The sequence below is a fragment of the Nyctereutes procyonoides genome, unplaced genomic scaffold (genome assembly GCF_905146905.1).
Source record: "Nyctereutes procyonoides isolate TBG_1078 unplaced genomic scaffold, NYPRO_anot_genome, whole genome shotgun sequence".
Classification (NCBI taxonomy): domain Eukaryota; kingdom Metazoa; phylum Chordata; class Mammalia; order Carnivora; family Canidae; genus Nyctereutes; species Nyctereutes procyonoides.
The window spans coordinates 22,150,880-22,174,775 of NW_026575146.1; the positions used below are offsets into that span (position 1 = coordinate 22,150,880).

Here is a 23,896-nt window from a genome sequence, read left to right on the forward strand (position 1 = left end):
TTTTAGTTGTTCCCAGGTTGGGGCTATTATAAATAAAGCTACAATATATGTTCTTATGCTATTTTATGAATGTGTTATTAACTACTGTTAGATAAATACCTAAGAGTAGATTTCCAAAGTATTCCTGTCATTTTACACTCATGTGAGAGTCCCAGCATTTGGTCTGGTGTTTTTAATTTGGGCCACTCTAGGGGCATGCAGTGTTATGCCATTGTGGTTTTAATTTACATTTTCCTGATGACTAGTGATGCTGAGCAGAATTTCCCAGTGCTTATTGTTTAGTCATATATCTCTAACTCTGAAATATTTGTTTGAATATTTGCCCAATTTAAATGGAATTATTTGTCTTTTTTATGGATTTGTAGGAGTCATTGATATAACATGAATCTTTGTCAGATGTATGCATTAGAGACATTTTCTCAGTCTATAGCTTGCCTGTTAACTTTTTTAATGGTATCTTTTGGTGAGTATAAATTTTAAGTTTTAATGGAGTCTAATTTACCACAATTTTCTTTTGTGCTTGGTGCTTTCTATATCTGCCCTAAAAATCTTGTCTAACCCAATATCATAGAGACAGTCTCACTATTTTCTTTAGATGCTTTATAATTCTTTTTGCTTTTATGTTTAGAACTCTAAATTGTCTCAAAAATTGTTGTGTGTGTTGTGATTTAGGCTTTTTTTTAATAGGCATGTAGATAGCCTGTTGCTTTAGAATCATTTGTTGAAAAGACTTTCCTTTATTTAATTGCTTTGGTGCCTTGCTAAAGATCAATTGAGTGTATATTTTGGGGTCTAATTATGAAGTCTTTATCTTTTCCATTATCTATTTAGCTATCCTTATTCCAATCATATACTGTCTGGGTAGGCAGCTTTATAATGACTTTTCAAAAATAATAATATTAGTCCTACAAGTTTGTTCTTTAGAAAGAGTGCTTTGGCTATTTCAGGTTTTTTGATTTTCCCACATATATTTTAGAATAAAAACGTCAATTTCCACAAAAGAGCTTCCTAGGACTTTTATAGGAATTGGAACCACAGAGCAATTGAAGAATGAACATTATAACATTACTGAGTCTTCTGATTCATGAACATGGTATATCTCTTTCCACATGTGTTGGCTTCCTTTCACTTTCCTCAACAATGCTTTTTCAGTCTTGCACATCTTTTCATAAATTTATTTCATGTTTTTGATGTTATTGGGAATACCATATAAATTTTTTTTCCATTTAAAAATTTTATCTTCTAGTTATTCATTGCCACTACATAGTTACAGGTGATTTTTGTATATTGACATTATATATTGAGACTTTGCTATGTTCACTTATTGATTAATTCCAGTAGTTTTTTTCTCATTATACATATTTTTTAAAGATTTTATTTATTCATGAGAGACAGAGAGAGAGAGAGAGAGAGAGAGAGAGAGGCAGAGACATAGGCAGGAGGAGAAACAGGCTCCATGCAGGAAGCCTGATGTGGGACTTGATCCCAGGACTCCAGGATCACACCCTGAGCCAAAGGCAGATGCTCAATCACTGAGCCACCCAGGCATCCCTCATTATACATATTTTAAATTCATCTTACGTGCATAATTCTATCACATGTGATAAAGTTCTACATTTTTCTTTCCAATCTTTATGTGTTTCTATTTCTTACCTTTAATATCTTGCCTAGGATACCCAGTGTAATGACAAATAGAAGCAGTCAGGCTATTTTCAGTCTTAGAGTGAAAGCGTTCAGTCTTTTATCATTCAATCTGATGTTAGCTCTGGATTTTTAAAATATATGCTTCTTTGCAGATATAGAAGGTTTTCTTCTAATATCAGTTTTCTGTAAGTTTTGCCATTTAATTGATGAAGTGGTTCATTAATAAAAGTGAACACCTAAATTCTTTTTTGCCTAAAAAGAAATAGTTTTACTATAACTAAAAATATTTGCACTTAGGGTGTAATGTTATTTAAATATTTTAAAGAGTTACTGAATATTATTTCTAGTATTCCAGATAGTACCTTCAATTTTGTAGGGCCCCTTATCCTTCTTTCTAAATACACTAATATATTATTCCATTAGCTCCTCTATCATCTTATGAGGAGTAGCACTGGTGTGATACCACTTGGCAAATTATTCCTACAATTTACATGACTTCCCTAAAGATGTAGGCCAGGCCAGACTAAATTGAGTCTTGACTCTGTGTTTCTCCTTGTACAATCTTCTCCATTTCACATCATGCAGCCTGCCATAATTTTGGAAGGATTACCAGAGACTTAAGTAACAATGCTGACTTTGAATATTAAATTTGCTTAATTGTCTGCCCATTTATAGAAATAAATTAGATGAGAGTAAGTAGAAAATAGAATCTGTATAAAATAGGTAAGAGCTAATGTGAATACGGTGAGCAAGAACTATTAAGGTAATGGATAGGCACCCTTTCAATACCTGCAAAGTTTCTGAAGGACTCTAAAAATATTGGCTACTATCAAATAACAATTTTATTCAGTTCTTTAATAACAAGGTATGACTGGGAAAACAAAATGCTCCAAGAGGAGATTATTATATGAATAAAGGGACACAGGGTCCCTTAATAAAAAACAACAACCAACCAACCAGCCAACAGCTGGGTGACACTCTCCCCGAAGCACAGACTATAGCAACCTTTTTGTGGAGGATTTGGGACCAGGAGTAGAGTCCTTACAAAGTGTACAGATAACTAAGAATGGAGCAAAGGAGTCAAAAAGAAGTCAAACAGAGTCAAGAAGAAGTAACTAGAACCTCATGATGAGCTGCTTTTGCCAGAATTCTGTGTCTGTGGTGGTGGACATGGGGATGGGCAAAGACATAGTTTCAAGTATTTCAGTTCTTTAAGGAGCTTCTCAGGATTCTGTTGGAGAGTGAACAATGAAACCATAAATATTAATGTGAAACTGAATGTGAACTAGCCAAAAGAACTTACATATGCAGCCTGTATATTCTTGAAATGTGGCCAAACCCAAAGGTCTGTTTTTTTGCTGTTTTCTTAGAATGGATGTGATTTCAAAATGCTTTGGCCATCATCATACTAAAATCAAATGGTATACAGCTAATGAGATAATCAATTAGGAGGTTTTATTTTTTCCTTTAAGTTCATTCATCAATGTCCTGCAGCTATTTGTTATAATCTAACTTTCTTCTGGATGTCAGATTATTTGAACATGCTGTCAGACATGTTATATAAGTCATCAAAATCTACGGCTAGTTTGGGAAATAAAATAATTTTTAAAATTAACCAATTTTTGTATCCAACTGGATTTATAGATAAAGTTTTCTAAAAGTACAGAGTTGTTATATGATCATAGAGATTAAAATTTGTGGAAACAAATTGGGATTGTACATGTTTCTAGCTTAATATTTTAATGGAAAAATATTGAGGCTATCTCCAAATTGCTAATTACTTCTCAGGAGTCTTCTCAGAATGGAGTATGTGGCCCAGGATGTCACATATCTGAGCCACACACACTGGCAAGTTTGTAGAGCCAGAGAGGGCACAAATGCAGCTGCTCGGAACTATCCAATTATAAGTGGAGTGAGCTAGGGAGGAAAATGCAATGCAATCATTGCAATTGTGTGGAAGAGTTAACACATTATCACATGGGCTCAGAGTATCAGCAAGTGACCAGTGAGGCCATGGCAAGAGCAGAACCATCTAGATTGCTGAAAGCCAGTGGCCTGGATGAGAATGGATTTGATAAACTGAATGGCAGGCTGCTCTTCTGTAGAGAATGTTGGGATTTGGCAGCATAATGAATTGTGTATATAATGTTGAGAGCTGAGTAGGTGCCTCTACGACCAGACACAGAAAGTACAGAACATGTAGCAGAAATATTAACATCTGTTTCTACTCCTATCAGTGACTTGAGGCTTCTTTGTGCATCACTGCTTGGTGCACCAGGTAATGAGTAGGATAATGTAATGTGAATGTGGGTGTTGATAAATCCACCAGTTATAGAAATATCTAGTATTTCCCCATTCTGATGCTTGAATATGTGATCTTAAAAAAAATCTATGTGCGTGGGATTGAATGCATCTAAATTTTCTTCTGGGCTACAAGTTGTGGTCTTTCTTATCTTTTTTCTCTATCCCTTGCGGGTAATGCAAACCTGGCACTCGATAGTAGTATTACTTTAGGTTCCTATAGAACCTATCACTCCATATGTATGACTCTGTTCAGTCACAGTCATCCTGGGAGGTGGGCAGGATGGGCAGAAATGAGGACATTGGATTCAGTTTTTACTGAAGCTTGTCAGAGGAGAGATAGAGGGACCCAGAAAAGCTGGGAGCCTGACTCCGAATGCAGAACCTGACCTTTTCCCTGGTGATGCCACACGGGCTCAGATCTACTGTCCCATCCTTCACAACTGCACTGGAGGCTTCCACTCACTTTCTAATTCTGCAGGAACAGGACCCTCATTTATCACTAAGGCTCTTTTCCCACCTCTTTAATTAAAAAAAAAAAAGTCTATTCAACCCAATCATCAATTCTAAATAACATCTCAACTTTTCTTTTTCCCATGGCATATTTCCCAAATGAGGACTTCTTTGGGCAGTTTCTCTTGGATAAATTCAGTGACTTCTGGTGCATTATACCTTCCCTGGCCCCTTCAGTGGTTTCACATTAGAGCTCCTTCTATTCATTTTTTTCTTTTTTCAATCTGTCCTCCTTCATACATTAACTCCTCAACATTCAGAGTTAAGAGAAAATTATAGTGTTAAAGCTGTTCTGAATAGGAAAGAAAACTGAAATATTTGCATCTAATATATTAAATTGGATATTATACTTTGAGTTTTGTATGTGTTATTCTATTTTCTTGCTGAATTATTTTCCAGAATCCCAAAATTTATTTTTCTACGTTGACGGCCATTATTTGGAATGGATTCAATCTAACTTCTGATAATGTCCTTATTTTAAAACTCCTGCTTTGGTGGCCTCTGTGACCTGATGGATCCAGCTGGTTATGGGCATTGCCACCTCCATGTCATGCTTTAGGGCATTCAGCTGGTCACCCCATTCCTCAGACCAGGCTCTCCTTCGAGTTTCCTTATTTCCATCCTCATTGCTCTGTTCCTCCCAGAAGAGCTCCTTTTGCCCCGTGTCTTTTCTAATGCTTTGTGGGACTTCATTGACATGTTTCTGAACCTTCCTCAAGACCTGTCTTTTTTGGACCTGTGTTCCTTCCTGTGTGTCTCAGTGATTGAAAGCTTCTAGAATTGTGCTGAAATATGACTTATATTGCTTTGCTCACCATTTACCTCTACTTCCAAGTGCTTAATGTCCATTATGGAACAAGAGTGACTATGCCATCTTCTTGTGGCCCCAGCATGAGCTGATGTGGAACCAGTGGTCAGGCTCCCTGGGGCTGGGGTTATCTTGGTTGGGGGGGCACTTTCCAATGTGGAAATCATGCTTCTGTTTAGCCTCTGTTCCCAAAGGCTGCCCGTAGTTTGTCTAAAGATCTTTTTTCTCCATGATGGCCCTCGCTAACAGGAAACAGAGCTGTATTTCCCTAAGGTTGAATTCCCCACGTGGAACCAGATTTACCAAATAAAATTGTTTCAGTTAATATTTCTAGCCAACCAAGATGTTTATACAAACAAGCACAAAATTTCTTCTGACTCAGCTATAATATCTTCTATATTTTATAACATTCCTGGCAAATTTTAAGATATTGTTGATTGAATCAACCTTATTTTGCTTATAATGAATCAGAAAATATGAAATAAAATACTCAAAAGGCACATTTCAAGAATTTCCCAGAACCATTTCTATAGATACAGTATGTCCTTGGATGGGGCATGAAAAGTATTTTGTGCCCAGATAATCACACCATAAATTATGTTCACTAATAAAATTTCCAAAAAGGAACCAAATGGATGCTTCAGTGAGCAGTGCATTTTCCAGGGGTGCCTGATGGAAAAGCAGTCCTCAGCACTGGCTGATTCCCCCGAGCATGTAAGTCCATCTGGTCATGGGCTCACTACTCTGCAGGTTTCTGAAAAGCAACACCTAGTTGCTTCTAAGATGTGGTTCACCTCCGTTTTCCTTGGTGACTTCTCATGATCTCCGCTGACCTACTGGACAACACAGCAAGAAATCAAATCACTGTCATTTTCTTCTTGACAATTTCCAAGTTGGAGTCAGAGTGAAAGCTTCTCTATGTAAACCATGTGATGCATAGTTGGATTTTATTTATGTGTTTGTGTATTTGCTGAGCAAAATCTAGAGTATATGGAATAAGACAAGACTTAAAAGGAACAAATTAAAAATTTTAAAAGAATCAGGTGGTGGTGTTATAAGAAATGCAGTGGCTGTTAATTGTTTTTGTGTATTAGAGATGAATTAAATATTTAGAGGTCTCCTGCATGGGCTGTCTTGCCAGCACCTGGATCAGTGCCTGACACAGAGATGCTCTTCAACCAGAGGGTGTTGGACGCACGGATCATTAGAGTGTTACTTCTGAAATCAAAACCAAATGCCTGCCCTAATGTCGGACTGTTCCAGGATCCAAACTTTGTTGTTTAAAATTCTTAACTTACAGACCAAAAAAAAAAAAAATCTAATTCTGGGTAAGTAAAGCCACAGGGAATTTACTGGAAGTACTTGGAGGCCTCGCAGAGTGGAGGGCAACTCAGGCAGCTGCTCCCCAGCTTCCCGGAGTGGGTTCTTGTGGTCTGGACAGCCCCAGAGACCATACACCAGCCTCCTGAACATTCACATGCCACACAGACAGCACCCAAGTGGGCACGGCCAGACCCAGTGCAGGACTCTGCAGCCTGGCCTCAGGGCGCAGCGGCTGTCCTGTACCGGGCTATGCACTGGCCACTGGCCATTGGCATGGCTCCCTACACCAGGGTTTCTGCACCGTGACCAGAGCACTCCTGCTAGGAGAGGGAGGTGTGCTGTACACACAAGGGCCAATTTCTTCCATCTCTCTCTTATCCAGGAAAATGATTTTGGCACCTACTGTGACGATCTGGACAGATAGGGTGATTACTTAAGCTTCTACCTCTCTCATCTGCTGTTTCAGGAAGCTGTGTTCAGCCTCGGAGGCCATGTAGGGAAAACACTTTTCTTGTAGGAAAATGGAGAAGGATCTAAAAAGGCACATTTTTGCATTTCTCTAGTACATCTGCAGAGATGCATGTGATTTTATTTATTTTTTAACAGTATTCTAATGCAATCACGTGGCAGCTTTTTTTTTTTTAAGATTTTACTTATTCATTCATGAGAGACACAGAGAGCGGCAGAGACATAGGCAGAGGGAGAAGCAGGCTCCGTGCAGGGAGCCCGATGTGGGACTCGATCTTGGAACTCCTGGAACCACTGAGCCACTCAGGCATCCCTGCATGTGGTTTTAAAAACATTTAATAGCACCTGGTAATGTCAGTAAGAGACCAATCACAAAATCCCATAGATGTTACCCTCATGCAGTAGATGGAGTGGCCAGAGAAGCTAAAATCTAGATAGTTTTCTGTTCATATCATAACCGTGGTTTATTATCTAAAAAGAAATTTATGAGTGTCTGTTATATGCCAGGCATTCTTTTAGCATTGGGAAAATAGTGGAAATAATAGCTAACATTTATGAAACACAGCCTGTATGGTCTGTATGTCACACTTTGCATGTCTAACTTTCGTCCTTGTGGCGGGCATGAGGCAGGTGTGGGTCCTCTGCAGCAGTGGGGCTCTGCCTCCAGCCTTCTGGCGTGGGAGCACGCTCTTCCCAGCTTCTCGGTGGTTTCCACCTGTTTGATGTCACATTTACAGTCATAAAATCCCTGTATGTTGTAATATGGAAAATCACTTTATAAGCAGAAAAGTACTATAGAGATTTTTATATCAAATATATTTGCTCAGTGCATTTTTTTCCTTTTGCTTTCTAAGGAGAAATGTGAAAGCAAAAGATTGTCATTTCTAGATGCCGCACGACAGCTCAGGGTGTGACCGTGAACACAGGCTCCAGTCTCTGTGGCTCCTCTTTAAAATGCGTGAGGACGGAGATTTAACTTGTCAGTGTTAATGTTCATTGAAGTATATTTAGGCTGGAGGATCCAGAAGAGGAATTTTTGTGCTATTTCTAGAGTATATTTTAAATTATGTGTGACTTTGTAGTGAAGGATAAAGTGTTTTCCATGTTTTACTCTATTTAACTCAAATTCATTGTCGTCTGAGGACCACTGAGTAGACAAGACTCACTTTGTTGTGATGCTGGAGTGTGATTACGCCATGAGACAGGCTTACTTTTAGACCTGTCTTTTTTTTTCTCCAAATATTAATTTAAATTCCAGTTGGTTAACATATGGTGTTGTATCAGTGCCAGGTGTACAATATAGTGACTCAACACTTCTTACATCACCCACTGCTCATCACGACAGGTGCTCTCCTTCATCCCCATCACCTGTTTCCCCCACCCCCTCCCATTCTGCTCTGGTGACCAGCAGTGTGTTCTCTGTAGCTGAGAGTCTGTTTCTTGGTTTGCCTCTCTCTCTCTTTTCCCCCCTTTGTTCATTTATTTTGTTTCTTAAACTCCACACGTGACTTTGATCATATATTTGTCTTTTTCTGACTGATTTCATTTAGCATAATACCCTCTACTTCCATCCACATCATTGCAAATGGAGCAAAAAGATTTCATTCTTTTTTATGGCTGAACAATATTCGACTGTATATATGGACCACATCTTCTTTATCCATTCTTCCGGCGATGGACTCTTAGGCTGTCTCCATAGTTTGCTCTTATAGATAGTGCTGCTGTAAACATCGGGGTGCAAGTCTCTTTGAATTAGTGTTTTCATGTTCTTTGGGTTAATACCTAGAAGTGCAATTCCTGGGTTGTAGGGTAGCTCTATATTTAACTTTTTGAGGACCCTCCATAGTGTTTTCCAGATGGCTTATTTAAATCACTGTTGCACAGATGGTGTGAGACTTCCATCTGCCCGGAGGCAGGGGTGCAGGCCAGTGGAGCAGCAGACCGTGTGCTTCTGAGTTCTGGGTCAGCCCCTCCTAACTGCGGGGTCTTCCCCACATGACTAGTGTGTTCCTCTGTCTTCTCATCTACCAAGTGGTTAAATGAGAAAACCCATGAAATGAATGAGGGCAGTTCTAGCAGGTGGAAAGCTCTAAATAGCAGCTGTTGTGTGACACAATTGTTAGATGCTAATGCTGTTAGATTGTGTCTCTCTCACTGTTAACACCACGTGTCTCCCCTGTCATTTCGAGCATTCACGGCATCCTCTCCTCTGTCACTGGGGGCGACATACACACCTTGTGGCTGTTTTCGGCTGCAGGAGCCTGGGCTCACTATCTGCTGAGATGGGGTCCTGCTGTGCTCAGAAACAAGCCAGGCACTTAGGCTGTCACTCCCCGTGCTTCAGCATCATCTTAAATAAAAGTTGGTGACAAAACTGAAAGAAGTGGAAAATGATTCCAGGTCTCGCACTGATTGCCAAAGAACACTTGAGGATGCTTACCAATGGCTTCGGTGCTCACAACCGAGACTGAAACCCTGATGAGGCTGATGTGGTTGTCCTGACTACGTTTAACAGGAGTGACCGCATGGGTAGCTCGGGCCCACCGAGCCCTGACGCCCTCCCTATCGCTCTGCCCTCTCTTCCGCATGTCCCACTGCTTTCTGGTCACACCCTCAGGCCCTCCGCGTGTGACTGCCTATGTGCTGCGTGCTCAGACCTCCCATATTTCCTCCCTCTAGTGTCCTCGTGTGACCAGGAGCAGCAGTCAGCCCTGGAAGAAGCCAGGCAGCCCAAGAATGACAACGTGGTGATCCCCGAGTGTGCCCATGGAGGCCTCTACAAACCGGTGCAGTGCCACCCCTCCACTGGCTACTGCTGGTGCGTCCTGGTGGACACTGGACGTCCCATCCCTGGCACGTCCACCAGGTAAGGCTGCTCCTGCGGGCCAAGGGAGGTGCAGGGCAGGGGATGGGGAAGGCTGGACCCCTGGGGGTGCCACTAACGTGGAGGCTCAGCCCTCAGACCTCACTGTGCTGCTGGATGGTGCTGGCCACACGCTCATGTCCCCGTGCCAGGATGCCTACACCCTGCAGGCTCTGGCTGTTGGAAGCTGGAGGAAACTGTCTCTCTGATGGCCACCAGGAGCTGCCTGTGTGAGTGCCTGTAGGAGAGGTGCAGGCTGATGTCTTTAGGCAGTGTTTGCTCCTGTCATGATTCATACAGGCTGGCACGTGACCACTGGCTCTGAACCCTGCATGGTGGGTGCTCAGAAGGTGCCCATATCAACTGCAGCCTCCTTATGCTTCTGGTTTTAGCAAAGGGAGCCAAGCATTTCACAAGCTGAAAGAACCGATCACCAAAATTGGCTTTCTACAGCATAAAAATAAAGATGGTGTGCTAGAGGCAAGAGCAACAATCGCCGTGCAAGGTCTGAGATACAAAAAATGTATCCACTCCTATTTTGTGTGAGTTTGGGCAAAGCACACAGTTACATAATCACACCTGAACCACTCATGGAATTTATAAAACCTGCATGAAGATGTCTTTGCAGTACTTTGTTATATGAATTGATCCTTGAATTTTCATAGATTGATATAAAATGATTTGCAAATGTACAAAAATATTATCTCTTAAAAGTTATCAAATTTAACCCCTGGTTTCATCTCTAGCACCTACGCATGAGCATTTTGACACTTCCTAAATTATTTCCCCCAATTTTTCAAGTGTGATCATGAGACTTTTAGAGGAGGAAACACTCCTCTAAATAGCAGGTTCCAGGCAGCGAAGTCCAGGTAACCAGCAAATAAATGTCTTGTCAACATGAAGTCCACCCACACCTGGTCCCCCATCTGGCTCATTCAATAAAACCAGTCTCCTCGGGGTCCCTGCTTTGAGATTGGAATGACACAATGGGATTACAGCTGGTCCGTCCTTGGTGGCTGGCATGCCCCCGTGGAGGGTTGGCCTGCCTTCTGTGCTGTGCACGGCACAAAGTAGAGTCCAGATGAGGGTATCAGGCCAGAGACAGAGTCTCGGTGTCTCCGGGGTGCTAATGGAGATCATTTCACACAAGGGTGCTCTGCACGGCTTGAAGAGAACATAAATCTTTTTAAGATTTTGGTGTGAGAAATGTGTTTAGGTTCCTGTGCACATATGTATAGGGAGTATTGTTTTCTAAGAAATCTTTCTTCGGAAGCAGTATTTCTACCTTTAAAACCCTGCCTTGCTTACTATGTATTTAGGTTGAGCATTTGTTCCCCAGAAGGGAGCTTGGTTCCTGCCCTGCTGGCCCCTCGGCTGCACCTCCAGGTGTTGCTGGCAGATGCTTTCTTCAAACTAGCTGACAAAAACCCCCAGGCTGTCAAAACCAGAAGTCCTCAAATTGGCCCTTAAATGAGGAGATCAATGTTTATGATGTTATCCCTAAAGAACCTGTATACATTTTTATTACAACCAGACAAGAAACATAGTAACCCCTCTTCCTTCCCATCTGTCCTGATTTCTTTCTGCCCAGACTTTACACTGTCTTCACAAGCCCCAGGAAGAAGAGCATCACGTTCTCATCTTCCTGAAATCTGCCTACAGGAGAGAATAACTCACTCTTAGAGCTTTGAATTTCAAGAAACAATATTAGATTAAACCCAGTTAGGAAGACCCCTTAGACTACTGCTGCATTTTGTTCCATCTATTCATCCATCTGTCCATCCATCCTTCCATCCATTCATCCGTCCATCCTTCCATCTCTGTCTGTCCATCGATCGATCCATCCTTCTGTCCATCCATTCATCCATCTACCCTTCTGTCCATCTGTTCATCTGTCCATCCACCCAGCCATCTGTCTATCCATCCATTCATCCATCCATCCTTATGTCCATCTGTCCGTCCTTTCCATCCATTCTTCCATTCATCAATCCATGCATGCATGCATGCATGCATCCATCCATCCTTATATCTATCCATCCATCTGTCCATCTGTCCATCCATTCATCCATCTGTCCATCCATCATCCATCCATCTATCCTTCCACCCATGCATCCTTTCATCTATTCATACGTTCATCCTTCCATCTGCCCTTCCTTCCATCCATCCATCCATCCATCCATCTGTCCATCTGTCCGTCTGTCCATCCATCCTTCCATCCATCCTTCCAATGATGACAATCCCTTATTATTCTAGGGATTGAGGAAAGAGTGTTGACTAACAGAGCAGGTCTCATGCCTCAGGGGCTTCTCTCCTGCTTGGGGAATGTCAAGGAAGGAGCAAGTGGCACCACTTCCCAATGCAGCAAAAGGGAAGTCCTCACATCCTGCCAGCCTCAAAACTTAAAACTTGCACACCTCAAAGGCGAAGGGAGGTTCAGATTATCTCAGCAGTTCAAGGACATACTTTAATAAGCCATGTTTTGCTTCTCCCTGGTCTGCCATCTCCGACCTACCGGCTGGCTCTGTAACTCATCCCTGACAGTGTTTCTAGAAGCATCATTCAGCATAGCTGGTGCTTCCTTCTGACAGCAAGGACAGCCTTCCCCACAGACCCTCAGGTGGCCTCCTTCCCTTGAGTCAGCCACACTGTCATGCTCAGGCCAGGCCTACTGCTCACGGAGGAAGGGCCATCGTGGTTCCCATCTCTTGGAATCAGGCCTGGGACAGGGCCGCCCCCACCTCTGTCCCCTCACTGTTGTGCACACTGTTCTGGGGGTTGGAGATGTACAGGCAACAAAATGGACAAAAATCCATGCTTCCCTGGAGCTTATGTTCCAATGGAAGGAAACAGACTATGGGCAAATCACATGAGTAGGTGTGCCAAATGTAAGTAATTATGCTGGTGAACGACAAGTGCTGTGGAGGAAAACAAACCAGAATAGGGAGAATGAGTGCTGGGGAGGCCCAACTTGCATTCTGCCGAAAGCTGACCTTGGAGTCGAGTCCTGAAGATGCTCGGGTGGGGATGCAGGTGGGGGCAAGCTGATGGATGTCTGTGAGAGCACAGCCCAGACAGAGGCAGCGAGTGCTCCCTCACACAGGGGAGGTCCCTGAGCCAGAAGACGGTTGTTTTGGCTCAAAGGTAGGGTGTATCAATTAGGAACTTTTTCACTTCTGATAGTGGCAAATCTGACAAGTACACATAAACAAGGGACTATGTTACCTTGGGTAAGAATTACAGAGAACAAGAAAGCTCATTTCAGTTGACACTGTGGTTTGGTGATGTCATCAGGGACACAGCTGTCTTTGCCCTTGGACACTCTTCTCATGGTCGCAGGATGACTGCAGAGATCCAGGCATCTCATCCAGACACCACAGTGCTCAGAGAATACACAACCCATCTCTCTCTGTCTTCGGAAGCCAAATGACCTTCCCTACAAGTCCCCTAGCAAATTTAATATGTGGATTATTGGGCAGAACTGGATCATATGACCATGGCTAAACCCAGTACTGGCAAGATAAATGGAATTGGTTTAAATTGATCTTCTGGGAGGCATGGATATTGGGAAATCAGTCAAAATTAGAAACATTCAGGGATATCTGATAAGCTGCTGGCCAGCTTCACCAGCCCACACCTACACTGGTTCTCTGTTTAAATACCCTCTGTTGCATTATTCCTACTTTCTTATAATTTTCTGAGATAAAGCAGTTCTTCCAGGGAGACACTTTATAGTTTTGCTTTATATTTGGAGAGATGGTTCAGGTTTTTTCCCCCAATTATCCTATTTATATTCACTGATGGGAAAGAACAATTTAAAAATCCAACACAGAAAGAAGCCATAAATATAAAGCACATTGTCATTATAAGCCAGTTCCCTTTTGCTCCTGTTGCCAGGCAAGATCATTAAAACGCACAGACTTTGCTGTGGGCTGTGCTGAGGATGACAAACGTATGCTGTTTGCCTGCCAGGGTCAACGGCAGCTTCCTTCTAACATGGAGCTGCTAGCTGGCACGATCATCTGTAGAAACATCAGTTGGACCAGATGAGCAAGTCCATCTTGATTCTCTTGCTTTTTTGTGTCAAAGTTGACATGTTGGCCACAGTGTGCAGATTCCCTTCGGGCTGGAGCCCAGGCACCTGCATGGTCAAGTAGGATCCGGTCGGAGAGGGGCAGGTTCCAGCCCGGCTACCGTTTAGTGGGACGAGAGCTGATGTGGGCTAGCAGATCAAGCATGGAACAGGCCGATGGCAGCTACATTATCTCCCAGAACGGAGCAATTTCCCTTTCATGTTTGTGATGGCTGGTGAAAGTTCACCATCTGCCATTAGACTTCCAACTGCTCTCACCTCCCACTAGGGCTGCCCAGGTCCCCTGACGCCAGAGCCTGTCTCTCTCGGTAGCCGGATGCATGTGGCTACGTGAGCACGAAACCCCATTTCTCCCTGGCTGGAAGCCTGGTACTGATGGGCACACAGGCAGTCAAGAGATATTCATTCTTTTCATACAAATAAGTTCAACACTATTGAAAATAATGTGATGGATGTTGACACTGAGTCTGGATTTTTTTTTATTGGCATTAATCATATTTCTTGAGATGGCCATTTCTGCAAGGTAAGGCATTCCCCAGTATTATTTAAAATTAGAGACAGAATGCTGTCATTTAAATAGGCATTTTTACATCAGCATAGTGCTGGGATTCTTAAGGCATCCCCAGGTCAAATTTGGAACAAACCCAGAATGACCAATTTAATTTGTGTCCAGGTTGCTGCAAAGGTAAAGATTCACAGCGAGGGTTAGAAAGGACCCGCTCTCATCACTCATGTAAAGGACGGGGCACGGACTCCTAGCCCTTGGGTGGCTCCACACGGAGTTCGTGTTACCAGTTCGGCGTCTAACCCAGTGGAGCAGCCCGTGGCTTCCCTGAGCCACCTGCTCTGATATTCCTGCAAATGGGGTGTCCCCAGGAATAGCCCGGCTCTTGGGTTTCCCCCGGGAGTCCTGTCCTCATCCGTCAGGAGCTGGGACACCTGCTGGTCCTTTCACAGCTCCCATTTCACGGTACAAGTTCCAACTTCTTCCAACCCCAGGGACACTGACCCAGAGCCTGAGATGAAGACCTCAGTGGTGAAGGTTCTCCAAAGTTAGCACGTGTAGGTGAGAACAGGAGCGGTCCCTCGGTGAGCTGGCTGCGTCACACATTTCCTCTTGGTGAATGTTGAGCTCCCATCTACCTGTCACAGCCCCAGGCAGGAGAGGGTCACCCCGGTTGGGGAGTGGGTCCCCGCAGCCCTGCTCACATGCCCGTGACTTTGCTTCCTCTGCACTGCTTCAGTCTGCACTGAATCCCACCACGTTTCAAAAGAACATGAGTTGATGCCTTTTGGTGAGAACGTGGTGGCTTAACTTCTTGCCAGAGTGTCAGGGACTCTAATTTCAAAAACATCATTTCAGAAAGATGTGTTAGGTTTGTGGGAGTGCATGCTAGGTTCTCTGGCATCAAAGAGGCCACTCAGGGTAGGGGGGCTCGATGTCTCAGCTGCGTCTCAGCTGCTCCAGGTTGGCTGTGCAAGGACTGGCCACCAGGGAAGGACACTTCCAGTGTGTCCCTCGGGGAGACAGTTCTTGTCCTCTTGTTTCCTATGGTAGGAAGACAAAAAGTAAGGAAAAATAAGAATTGGAAATGATCCTTATGAAGTAAATGTGAGCTCCCGTCCCTCTCTTAGGAAGTGAGGAGGGAAGGAGGGGGGCACAACGCAAGGCGAGGAGCCAACAGAACCTCGTTCACTTCTGGAAACCAGCCGGCTTTCAGTCTGGAGCGTTCCACCTCGCCCCTCCCACTGGTGCACATTGTCCCTGCTGTCAGACAACGTGAGGGGCTGGGGCGGCAGTGTTCCCACTGCGTGGGGGCGGTTCTCCCTGGGACCCAGGTCCCCCGGTCTGTGGTACCCAGTGCCCAGACCACAGGCATTCCTGAATTGCCGCTGAGTACCCGCACCAGCTGCTCCCCTCAGCCTGCATCCAAAGCCCGTCAGGGACAGGTGCCCTGGGTCCCATCAGCTTTCATGGGGGAACGGCACCCACACCTCGTGCTTGGATGTCAGGACACACCTGTCAGACTTCTCCACGGTTTTTGTTCACTTGATGTGGGGCGGCATGTAGCACTTTCTCCTCCCTTCCTCCCTCCCTCCCCCTACCTTCCTCCTTCCTTCCTCCCTGCCTCGCTTCCTTCTTTCCTCCTTCCTTCTTTCCTTCCTCTCTTTTCTCCTTCCTTCCTTCCTCCCTTCCTTCCTTCCTTCCTTCCTTCCTTCCTTCCTTCCTCCCTTCCCCTTCCTTCCTCCCTTCCTTCCTTCTTTCCTTCTTCCTTTAACACAGGGACAACCTTTTGTAGCTTCATGAATCAGAATAAGATTTAGTTGGTCTTTCAGTAACAGGTAAATCTAAACTTCTGAGGTTCCTTACAAGACATCTTTCCGGGCCACACCCGCTGGCCTCCCTTGCTCCAGGGGCACTTGACCCTCCTCTCCCCCGCCCTCCCCCTCGGATCCTGGACGCAAGGATGTGGTGGTGCTCGGTGGCCACTAGTGACTGACGGGCAGAGCCTTACGCGGGGTGTCCCTTCCTACTGGCCGTGAAGAATAAGCTTACCATAGTAAATTGTCACAAAGGTCATAAAAGGTCACAAGTCTGAAGAGGTCGCTGCAGCTGGTACACTGCGGGCTGAGGGCGGGCACCATTGCACCTGATAAACGGAAGAAGGCATCCTCTTCCAGGCGTCACCCCGTTTCCCTTTCTTGCCCTCCTCGTAGGTATGAACAGCCGAAATGTGACAACACAGCCAGGGCTCACCCAACCAAAACCAGGGATCTGTACAAGGGCCGCCAGCTCCAAGGTGAGTAGAAGGGAAGGATTGCTTGAAGCGCATCCACCACAGCTCCGAGCTTGTTCGCAGGTCTAGGATGAGAAAGAATGTCTCCTGCTCTGTTGCCTGTGGCCAAGGGCCTTTGGGCGGTCCACCAGTGAGCCTCCTGCCAGGGCCCTGAGCTCAGCAGACGTGCAGGAGCCCCAGGGAGCACGCTCACGGCACGCGCAGGTCGTGTCACCTGTGGCCGCTACCCTGGAGGTGCCAAGCCTAAGAGCCACCATTTCAGAGAAGCAAACAATGCCCCCTAAAATCAGATCTTCTAAACCAAAAGGATCCTTTAATTCCTTTACCTAAAAGAAAGCAGTAATTCAAATGTCATTTTCTGGCATTCCTTTTGGATTGAATCAACAGTTCAAGGAGCCGAAGTCCAGGTTTTAACAAAACATGAGCTCAGTCTTTGTATCAAGTGAGTTTAATTACAAAGAAGTATTCCAAATTAAACAGAGGCAGTGAGTTTAATCTTATAATTATTAAAAGTGCGTTCACAAAAAATATTTTATGGATGTTGTCTTTCATCAAAAAAGCACATAAGTGTTTATGATACACCAAAAATGATTATTTCAACAGTTAAACCTAAAGCCTCTGGTGGACCCCACGTCCCTCCAGGAATTTACATGGGATTAAGAGTGGCGGCATCGAGCGTGGGGGCCTGGCCAGCAAGGTTCCCACAATTGGTTCATCTCGTGAGATCAAGGAGTTTAGAGACAGAGCTCTGACATCATGGGGTGAATTTGATGGCATCCGTAAGATGCTTCAAAGCCAGTCACTATTTCATTTTGGTTCCCTCTCTCTCTCTCTTTTTTTTTCTTTTAAATATCTCCAGATTGCATGTGTTTTTAGCCAATGCCCCAGAGACTGTGAAAATCATTCTCTAACGTCCTTAGCTCAGAGCACATGTTTGATCTTGGTCTTACACCAAGTTCGGATAAATTCCACTTGGAGAAATGTGGCTCTTGCTCTATTTGCATTAGTCTCGATAAAGAGGGTTTTAAATTCTAAGACATTTTCCTCTTTATGAACAAAGATAGAAATGACTAGGGTATCACCCAGACACGCACGTCTCTATCATTCAGCAACACTGGAAATGAAAGTAGCTAAGACAGAGGAAGAGGAAGAGCAGGATGAAGGCAACTCTCCTACCTAAAGATGACTCTACCTGTCACCTTCGGTGTTTCTGGGGTGTTCACAAGAGGGGCCGTCTCCCAGCTCCAGATCTCCTGTGACGTCCTTTCGATGCAGGCTCACGGGGTCTATGGGAGATGTGATTTTTGGGATTCTGTGGTCGACGTGTTCTGTGTTTCATGGACCGTTCTCCTTCCTGCCTCTTGGGATGGGGAGAGAGGGAAGGAGAGGTCATGTAGGTGCAACCACAAGCACCACGCGAATTCCTAGTTAAGCACCATTTGTATACATGATGTCTTACCCTGAGAAGGAGCTCAGTGCGAAGCCGAATTGCTCCCTGATGTTCTTGGACCAGACGGGAGTTCTCTCCCTCCATCATCTGATGGAGTCTCTTCCCTCTGAAGTCAGACTTTAACACTGGCGGATGAGATTTTTCTTCACAGGAAGTAATGAATCTAACAGGTGCGTGGTGCGTGGAGAGCCCTCTGTGAATGTTTGCCGTTTGTAGCTGGTCTTAATCTGTCGCATGAATGTCAAACAGTCCATTTTTTGCTAGGCGTCCAACACTCTTGACGTTTTCTTTTTGGACAATACAAAACTGCATTACTTCCAAGTCAAGCTCTGTGAGTTTTGCATTGTGACGTCCAGTCCATTTATTAACGTCCAGAGTAGCTTCTCGGTTTGTTAGTAAAAGGTGCTATGACAGGAGACAATCCTGTTTCCTCCTGGTGGTGGTGTCCCTGCCAGGAGGCTCTTTACATGATAGACCCAACCCGTTAAATACCAGACCCGGTTCTTGATGTAAGGGTGGGAATGGTCGTCGGCTCATGGGAGCGGCTGCTCATCCAGTTGAGAAACACGAGTGGCGTCTTGTGGGCTGGTCGGGCTGTCAGAGGTGAGGTCTGGTGGGCCAGGGAACATGTGGTGAGGAGTCACGATCCCGGCTGGAGAGTCTGCCCCTCGGTCCCCGTGGGAGGAGGATTATTCGGCTGTCCCTGCCGAGGTGCCCCTCCTCTCCCATCCCTTAAATAAAAACCAGAGTCTCCAGGCACACAAGCCACTTTTTGCAAACTGTATAATTGGTATAGCTTGGTACCATTCATGACCACTTCATCATTTTGATTTTTTGAAGATAGTTATCCTTATTAGGAAAGAAACAAGTAGGTCTTGAAGCGAGTCCAGGACAGAGACTGTTGGTGGTGGGGAGGAGGAGGCAGCCCGGTGGGCACACACTCAAGCCACACTTAGGCCGAAGCGTTTTCTTCTTAGAAGGTACAGTTTTCATCTTCAGCAGCTTTCTCAGTCCCGGCCAGTGAGGGCCCTTTACTTTCCAAGCCAAGCTGATACCTGTCTCATGAGCGGCCCCCTGGTTTGGAGGGTTCGTTGGCTGTCAGATGCCTTGCCCGCCCTCCGTGGGTTGGTTAGGACACTGCTCAGCCCTCACGAGATGACAGCGTCTTATTGTGGGGGGCATCAGCATTCCCCCAACAGGTCCCCTTTGAGAATGGGGTCATTATTTGGGCTCTTGGATTCCATGAGTTTCCCCTACAAGACCTGCCATGTGTCCTGACAGAGGTAAATTCCCAGGATGGTAGGAATTTTGAACAAAGACATTGAAGAACTACCTTTCCCGTCTATAAGTTTGCTGTGGTTCACTCTGTTCTGGTAAGCTCCAGCCTGCCCGTGCCCCCCTTGGGCCTCCTGGGGTCCAGCCTGCCTGTGTCCCCCTTGGGCCTCCTGGGGTCCAGCCTGCCCGTGACTCCCTCAGGTCTTCTAAGCTCCAGCCTGCCCATGTGCCCCTTGGGCCCCTGGGGCCCAGCCTACCCGTGTTCCGCTCGGGCCCCCTGAGGTCCAGCCTCTGCCCGTGACTCTGGGCCTCCCAAGGCCTCTCACCTCTGTGGGAGAGCAGTGGCGAGCTTCAGGTTTTTCCATTCCCTTGGGGTCTCCCCATTCTTGTGTGGCCGCCAGGACTCAGCTTCTTAGGGAGACTGTCCCGGGCTCCTGTCTGCTGGACAGGGTTCACGGTACGTGTTCACGGGGCATCTGGGGTACACGGACTGTGTGCTGGTGTCGCTTACCCTCATGTCCTCCAAGAGGTGGCCCCGAGCCGTCCGGGGTCCCACCAGCTGGCATGGACCTCGCAGGAGGCACTCCCATGCTGAAAAGAGCTTGTCAATGAAGGACACTAGGCCATGTTTCTTTTCATACTCAAAGCCTCTTGGCTGCTCTGTCCTGAGGGATATTGTGGAATTAGCCCAGCAGGTGGTTTTGCTGATTGGAAGGTGTGTGGTGTGAGTGTCTGATACCTGGGGTGTAACGTGGGGGGAGGATGGCCCGATGGATAGAATCCATTATTCTGGCTGGACCCCTGAGTCCTGGCCAACCGGTAAAGGGAAGAAGTATACCTTCTGCTCCTGCGAGCATGAGGAGATGCACAGACCCACCCCGTGCCCCCTGAGACCCCCAGAGGTCATGCCTGCACCGGCTGCAGGGATGAGATGCAGGTAAAGCAGAGGCGAACAGAGGTGTAGCACCTGCCAGCGATGGGGGTCCCTCCCTTCAAAGACCTCCAAGAGCAGGGGAAGCCACAATTCAGGGTCTTTTCAAGTCTACAGAGACAAAAATCTCCTTTCTTAAAGTCCCCAGTGATTGCAGGTATAATGGGATCTCGGATTCCGTTAGAGACCTTAAAAGCACCCTGCCTGCATTTTTCGAGTAATATTTTTTTAAAGATTTTTTAAAAATTTATTTATTTATTCATGAGAGGCAGAGACACAAGCAGAGGGAGAAGCAGGCTGCATGCAGGGAACCCAATGAAGGACTCGATCCTGGGCCTCTGGGATCACACCCTGAGCCTAAGGCAGATGCTCAACCACTGAGCCCTCAGACATCCCTCAAGCAATATTTTAGCCCTACTCTATTTTTTTAAATTATGATTTTCTAAAGTAGCATAAAATGATCCTTACCTTGCCCTGAGCATAGCACAAGATATTTTTCAAAAAGTAATTAGACCCTCTAGATCTATACTTGTTACAAATGACAAGACATCATCCTTTTTATGGTTGGGTAATATTCCACTGTGTGTGTGTGTGTGTGTGTGTGTGTGTGTTTGAGTGCACGCATGTGCACACATGCAGACGTACCTCTTCTTCACCTATTTGTCTGTGTATGGACACAGGCTGCTTCCATGTCTTGGCTATTGTAGATAATGTGGCAATAAAATAGGGGTGCAGGTATCTTTTCAAATTAGTGTTTTAGTGTTTTCATTTTGTTTGAGTAAATCCCTAGTAGTGCAATTGCTGGGTCATAGTTCTGTTAACTTTCTGAGGACCCTCCACACTCTTCTCCAGAGGGGCTGCACCCATTTGCATTCCCACTAGCAGTACACAAGGGTTCCCCTTTCTCTGCATCCTCGCCAAAACTCGAGCATCTTTCCTTGTGTCTGTTGGCTGTCTGTATGTCTTCTTTGGAAAAATGTCTGTTCAGGTCCTTTGCCCACTTTTAATCATATTATTTGTTTCTCTGGTGTTGACTTGTATAAGTTCTTTATATATTTATGATGCTGAGTGAAATAAGAGAGACAGAGAATGACAAATACCATATGATTTCACTCATATGTGGAATTGAAGAAACAAGACAAAGAAAAGAAGAGACCAACAGAAAAGCAGACTTGAGCGCGGAGAAGAGTCTGGTCACCAGAGCAGAGGTGAGTGGGGGTGGGTAAAGTAGATAAAAGGATGGAGAGGCACCAACTTCCAGTACCAAATACATAAGTGATGAGGATGAGAAGTACAGCATAGTGAGTGTCGGCAGTAAACCTGTAACAGTTTACAGGACAGACGGTGACGCGCTTACATGGTGAGCCGTGAGGGCCGTGCAGGACTGTGGGATCTCGCTGTTCCATGCGCCTGAAATGAATGTAGTGCCATGTGCTTGTGCCCCATTGACCAGAAAGGCAATTGGACTGTGAGCCTAGCACCTGTACGGGTACTGAGGACCCCGGAACTCCACAATTTACCCTTTTTCCAGAGTGGGCCTCACAGCCTTCAAGGCTCTTCCAAAGATGATATAAGAGGTCAATATTTCACCCATTAAAAACTTCAACTTCTATGATTTTTGTACCAAATACCGAAGTCATAGACAAGCATCTGCTAAGTTTTAGCTGGAACAAAGCTTTCGTTTTAGATGAAAGCTCTCTACCCCTGCATCCATGGCTCACTCAGGGTCACCACATGTGCTCTGTGCCCATGGTGGCTCATCTGTCCAGCCCCATCCATGCTCAGCAGCTGCACAGACAGACGTCCTGCCACCTGCCTGCTAAGAGACCTGGCCAGGATGGGCAGTGAGCATGCCAGCACTGTGTGTGAGAGACGTTCTTGGAAACACGGTGTTTTGCCTTAAAGAGCTGTCTGCTGGCATTACTGTGAACGATTCATGCTCATCAACTCCACTCAAAGTTTGGGTTTGCATTTCTGGATGTGGCAGGGGACTGAGTAGCAATGCTTGGAAGAGAGACCTGAGCTTCTTTATTTTGTTTTTTGACCAGTGAGCTTGATGATTAAATATGAAATTAAATTTGTAGGTGAATAGGAATACTAAACCTTTAAAAGGAAATTGCATTTTGTAGGATGTGTGATGAAATGGGCCCTTAGATCCGGGTTTAGGAGAGGATACAATGAGTAAAAATTCAGTTAAAATCACACATGTTTTTTCCATCCTAAAGCCTTGGTGAGGCAGGAATTTCAGGACAAGGGGGGTGGGTGGTCAAGAGCGTGCAATCATCAGGATACGGCATCTGCAGGGACATCCCAAGATGCTGGTTCCATCTCACAGATGGGTTTCAGGGAATTACCCGCAAGGCGCCGATGGACACGGGGACATGTGGCAAATGAGGCCTTTATATAGTTCAGCTTTGCCTGCTACCAGAGAGAAGAGCGTACCAGTGAAATCTGTTAATCCAAATGGTATAAGGAAGCTATTACTATTAATTTATGTGGAAATATTTTTGAGCGTTCCCAGACCCAAAAACTCACCTGCCTTTGGCTTTTCTGATTGATACCTTAGGATGTGTTTTCTAACGGACACACAAAATATGTGTGATAAAGCCCAGAGGTGCCCAGACACAGCCTGGCACCTGCGGCTGGAGGTGGAGATGCTGCAGTGGCCTCTGGGGCAGGAGCTCGTGCTGGGTGTGCGCTGCCTCCCTGCTGGCTAGCGAGCCCGCTGCAGGCCAACACTGGGCACCAGGGCAGGTGTCTCCTTTCTCTCAACTTGCCCTCTGCAGGTCACCTTCCGTTAGTGAAAATGTCTCTTTTTTTTTTTTTTTTAAGATTTTATTTTTTTATTCGACAGAGATAGTGCGAGAGAGAGAGCACAGGGGCAGAGGGAGAGGGAGAAGCAGATCTTCTGCTGAGCAGAGAGCTCCGTGTGGGACTCGATCCCAGGACCCTGAGATCATGACCCGAGCCGAAGGCAGATGCTTCACCAACGGAGCCACCCAGGCACCCCTGAAAACAGCTTCTCATGCAGGTGTTTCCTAAAAGCCAAGGGGTGCGTCGCACACTTGTGAAAAGCAGGATGCTTGTACCATTGCTTATGAGGACAGCGGATGGGATGCTGGATGTGGCAGGAGGCATGTGCAAGGCAAGATCTAAACGGTCCTAATTGTGTTACACTTGGCTGAATTCTTTGTGAGCTTTTTATTAGGATATTTATTTAGTTCAGTTGATATTTTTTCTCCATTTTAAGAGGACAGGGAGAAGCTGGAGGAGACGTGGTGGAAAATTGTGGGAATTACTCATTCACAATAAAACAAGAACAAATAAAGACAAGTTAAAGGAGCAAAGCCTTCTTCTTCTTCTTCTTCTTTTTTTTTTTTTTTTTTTTTTTTTTTTGGTCTTAGCACGCAGAGGAAAGACTCATAAAGGTCA

General features: G+C 45.2%; 1 protein-coding gene across 3 annotated transcripts in view; it reads left to right on the plus strand.

The window, feature by feature from the left end:
* SMOC2 (SPARC related modular calcium binding 2) overlaps positions 1–23,896 on the plus strand; it is a 158,496-nt gene that overhangs the window by 101,957 nt on the left and 32,643 nt on the right. For all 3 annotated transcript variants that reach the window (XM_055311513.1, XM_055311515.1, XM_055311516.1), the window contains exons 8-9: positions 9,737–9,923; positions 16,729–16,811. In XM_055311513.1, the coding sequence (XP_055167488.1) occupies positions 9,737–9,923; positions 16,729–16,811 (270 nt within the window). The remainder of the gene's footprint in view (positions 1–9,736; positions 9,924–16,728; positions 16,812–23,896) is intronic.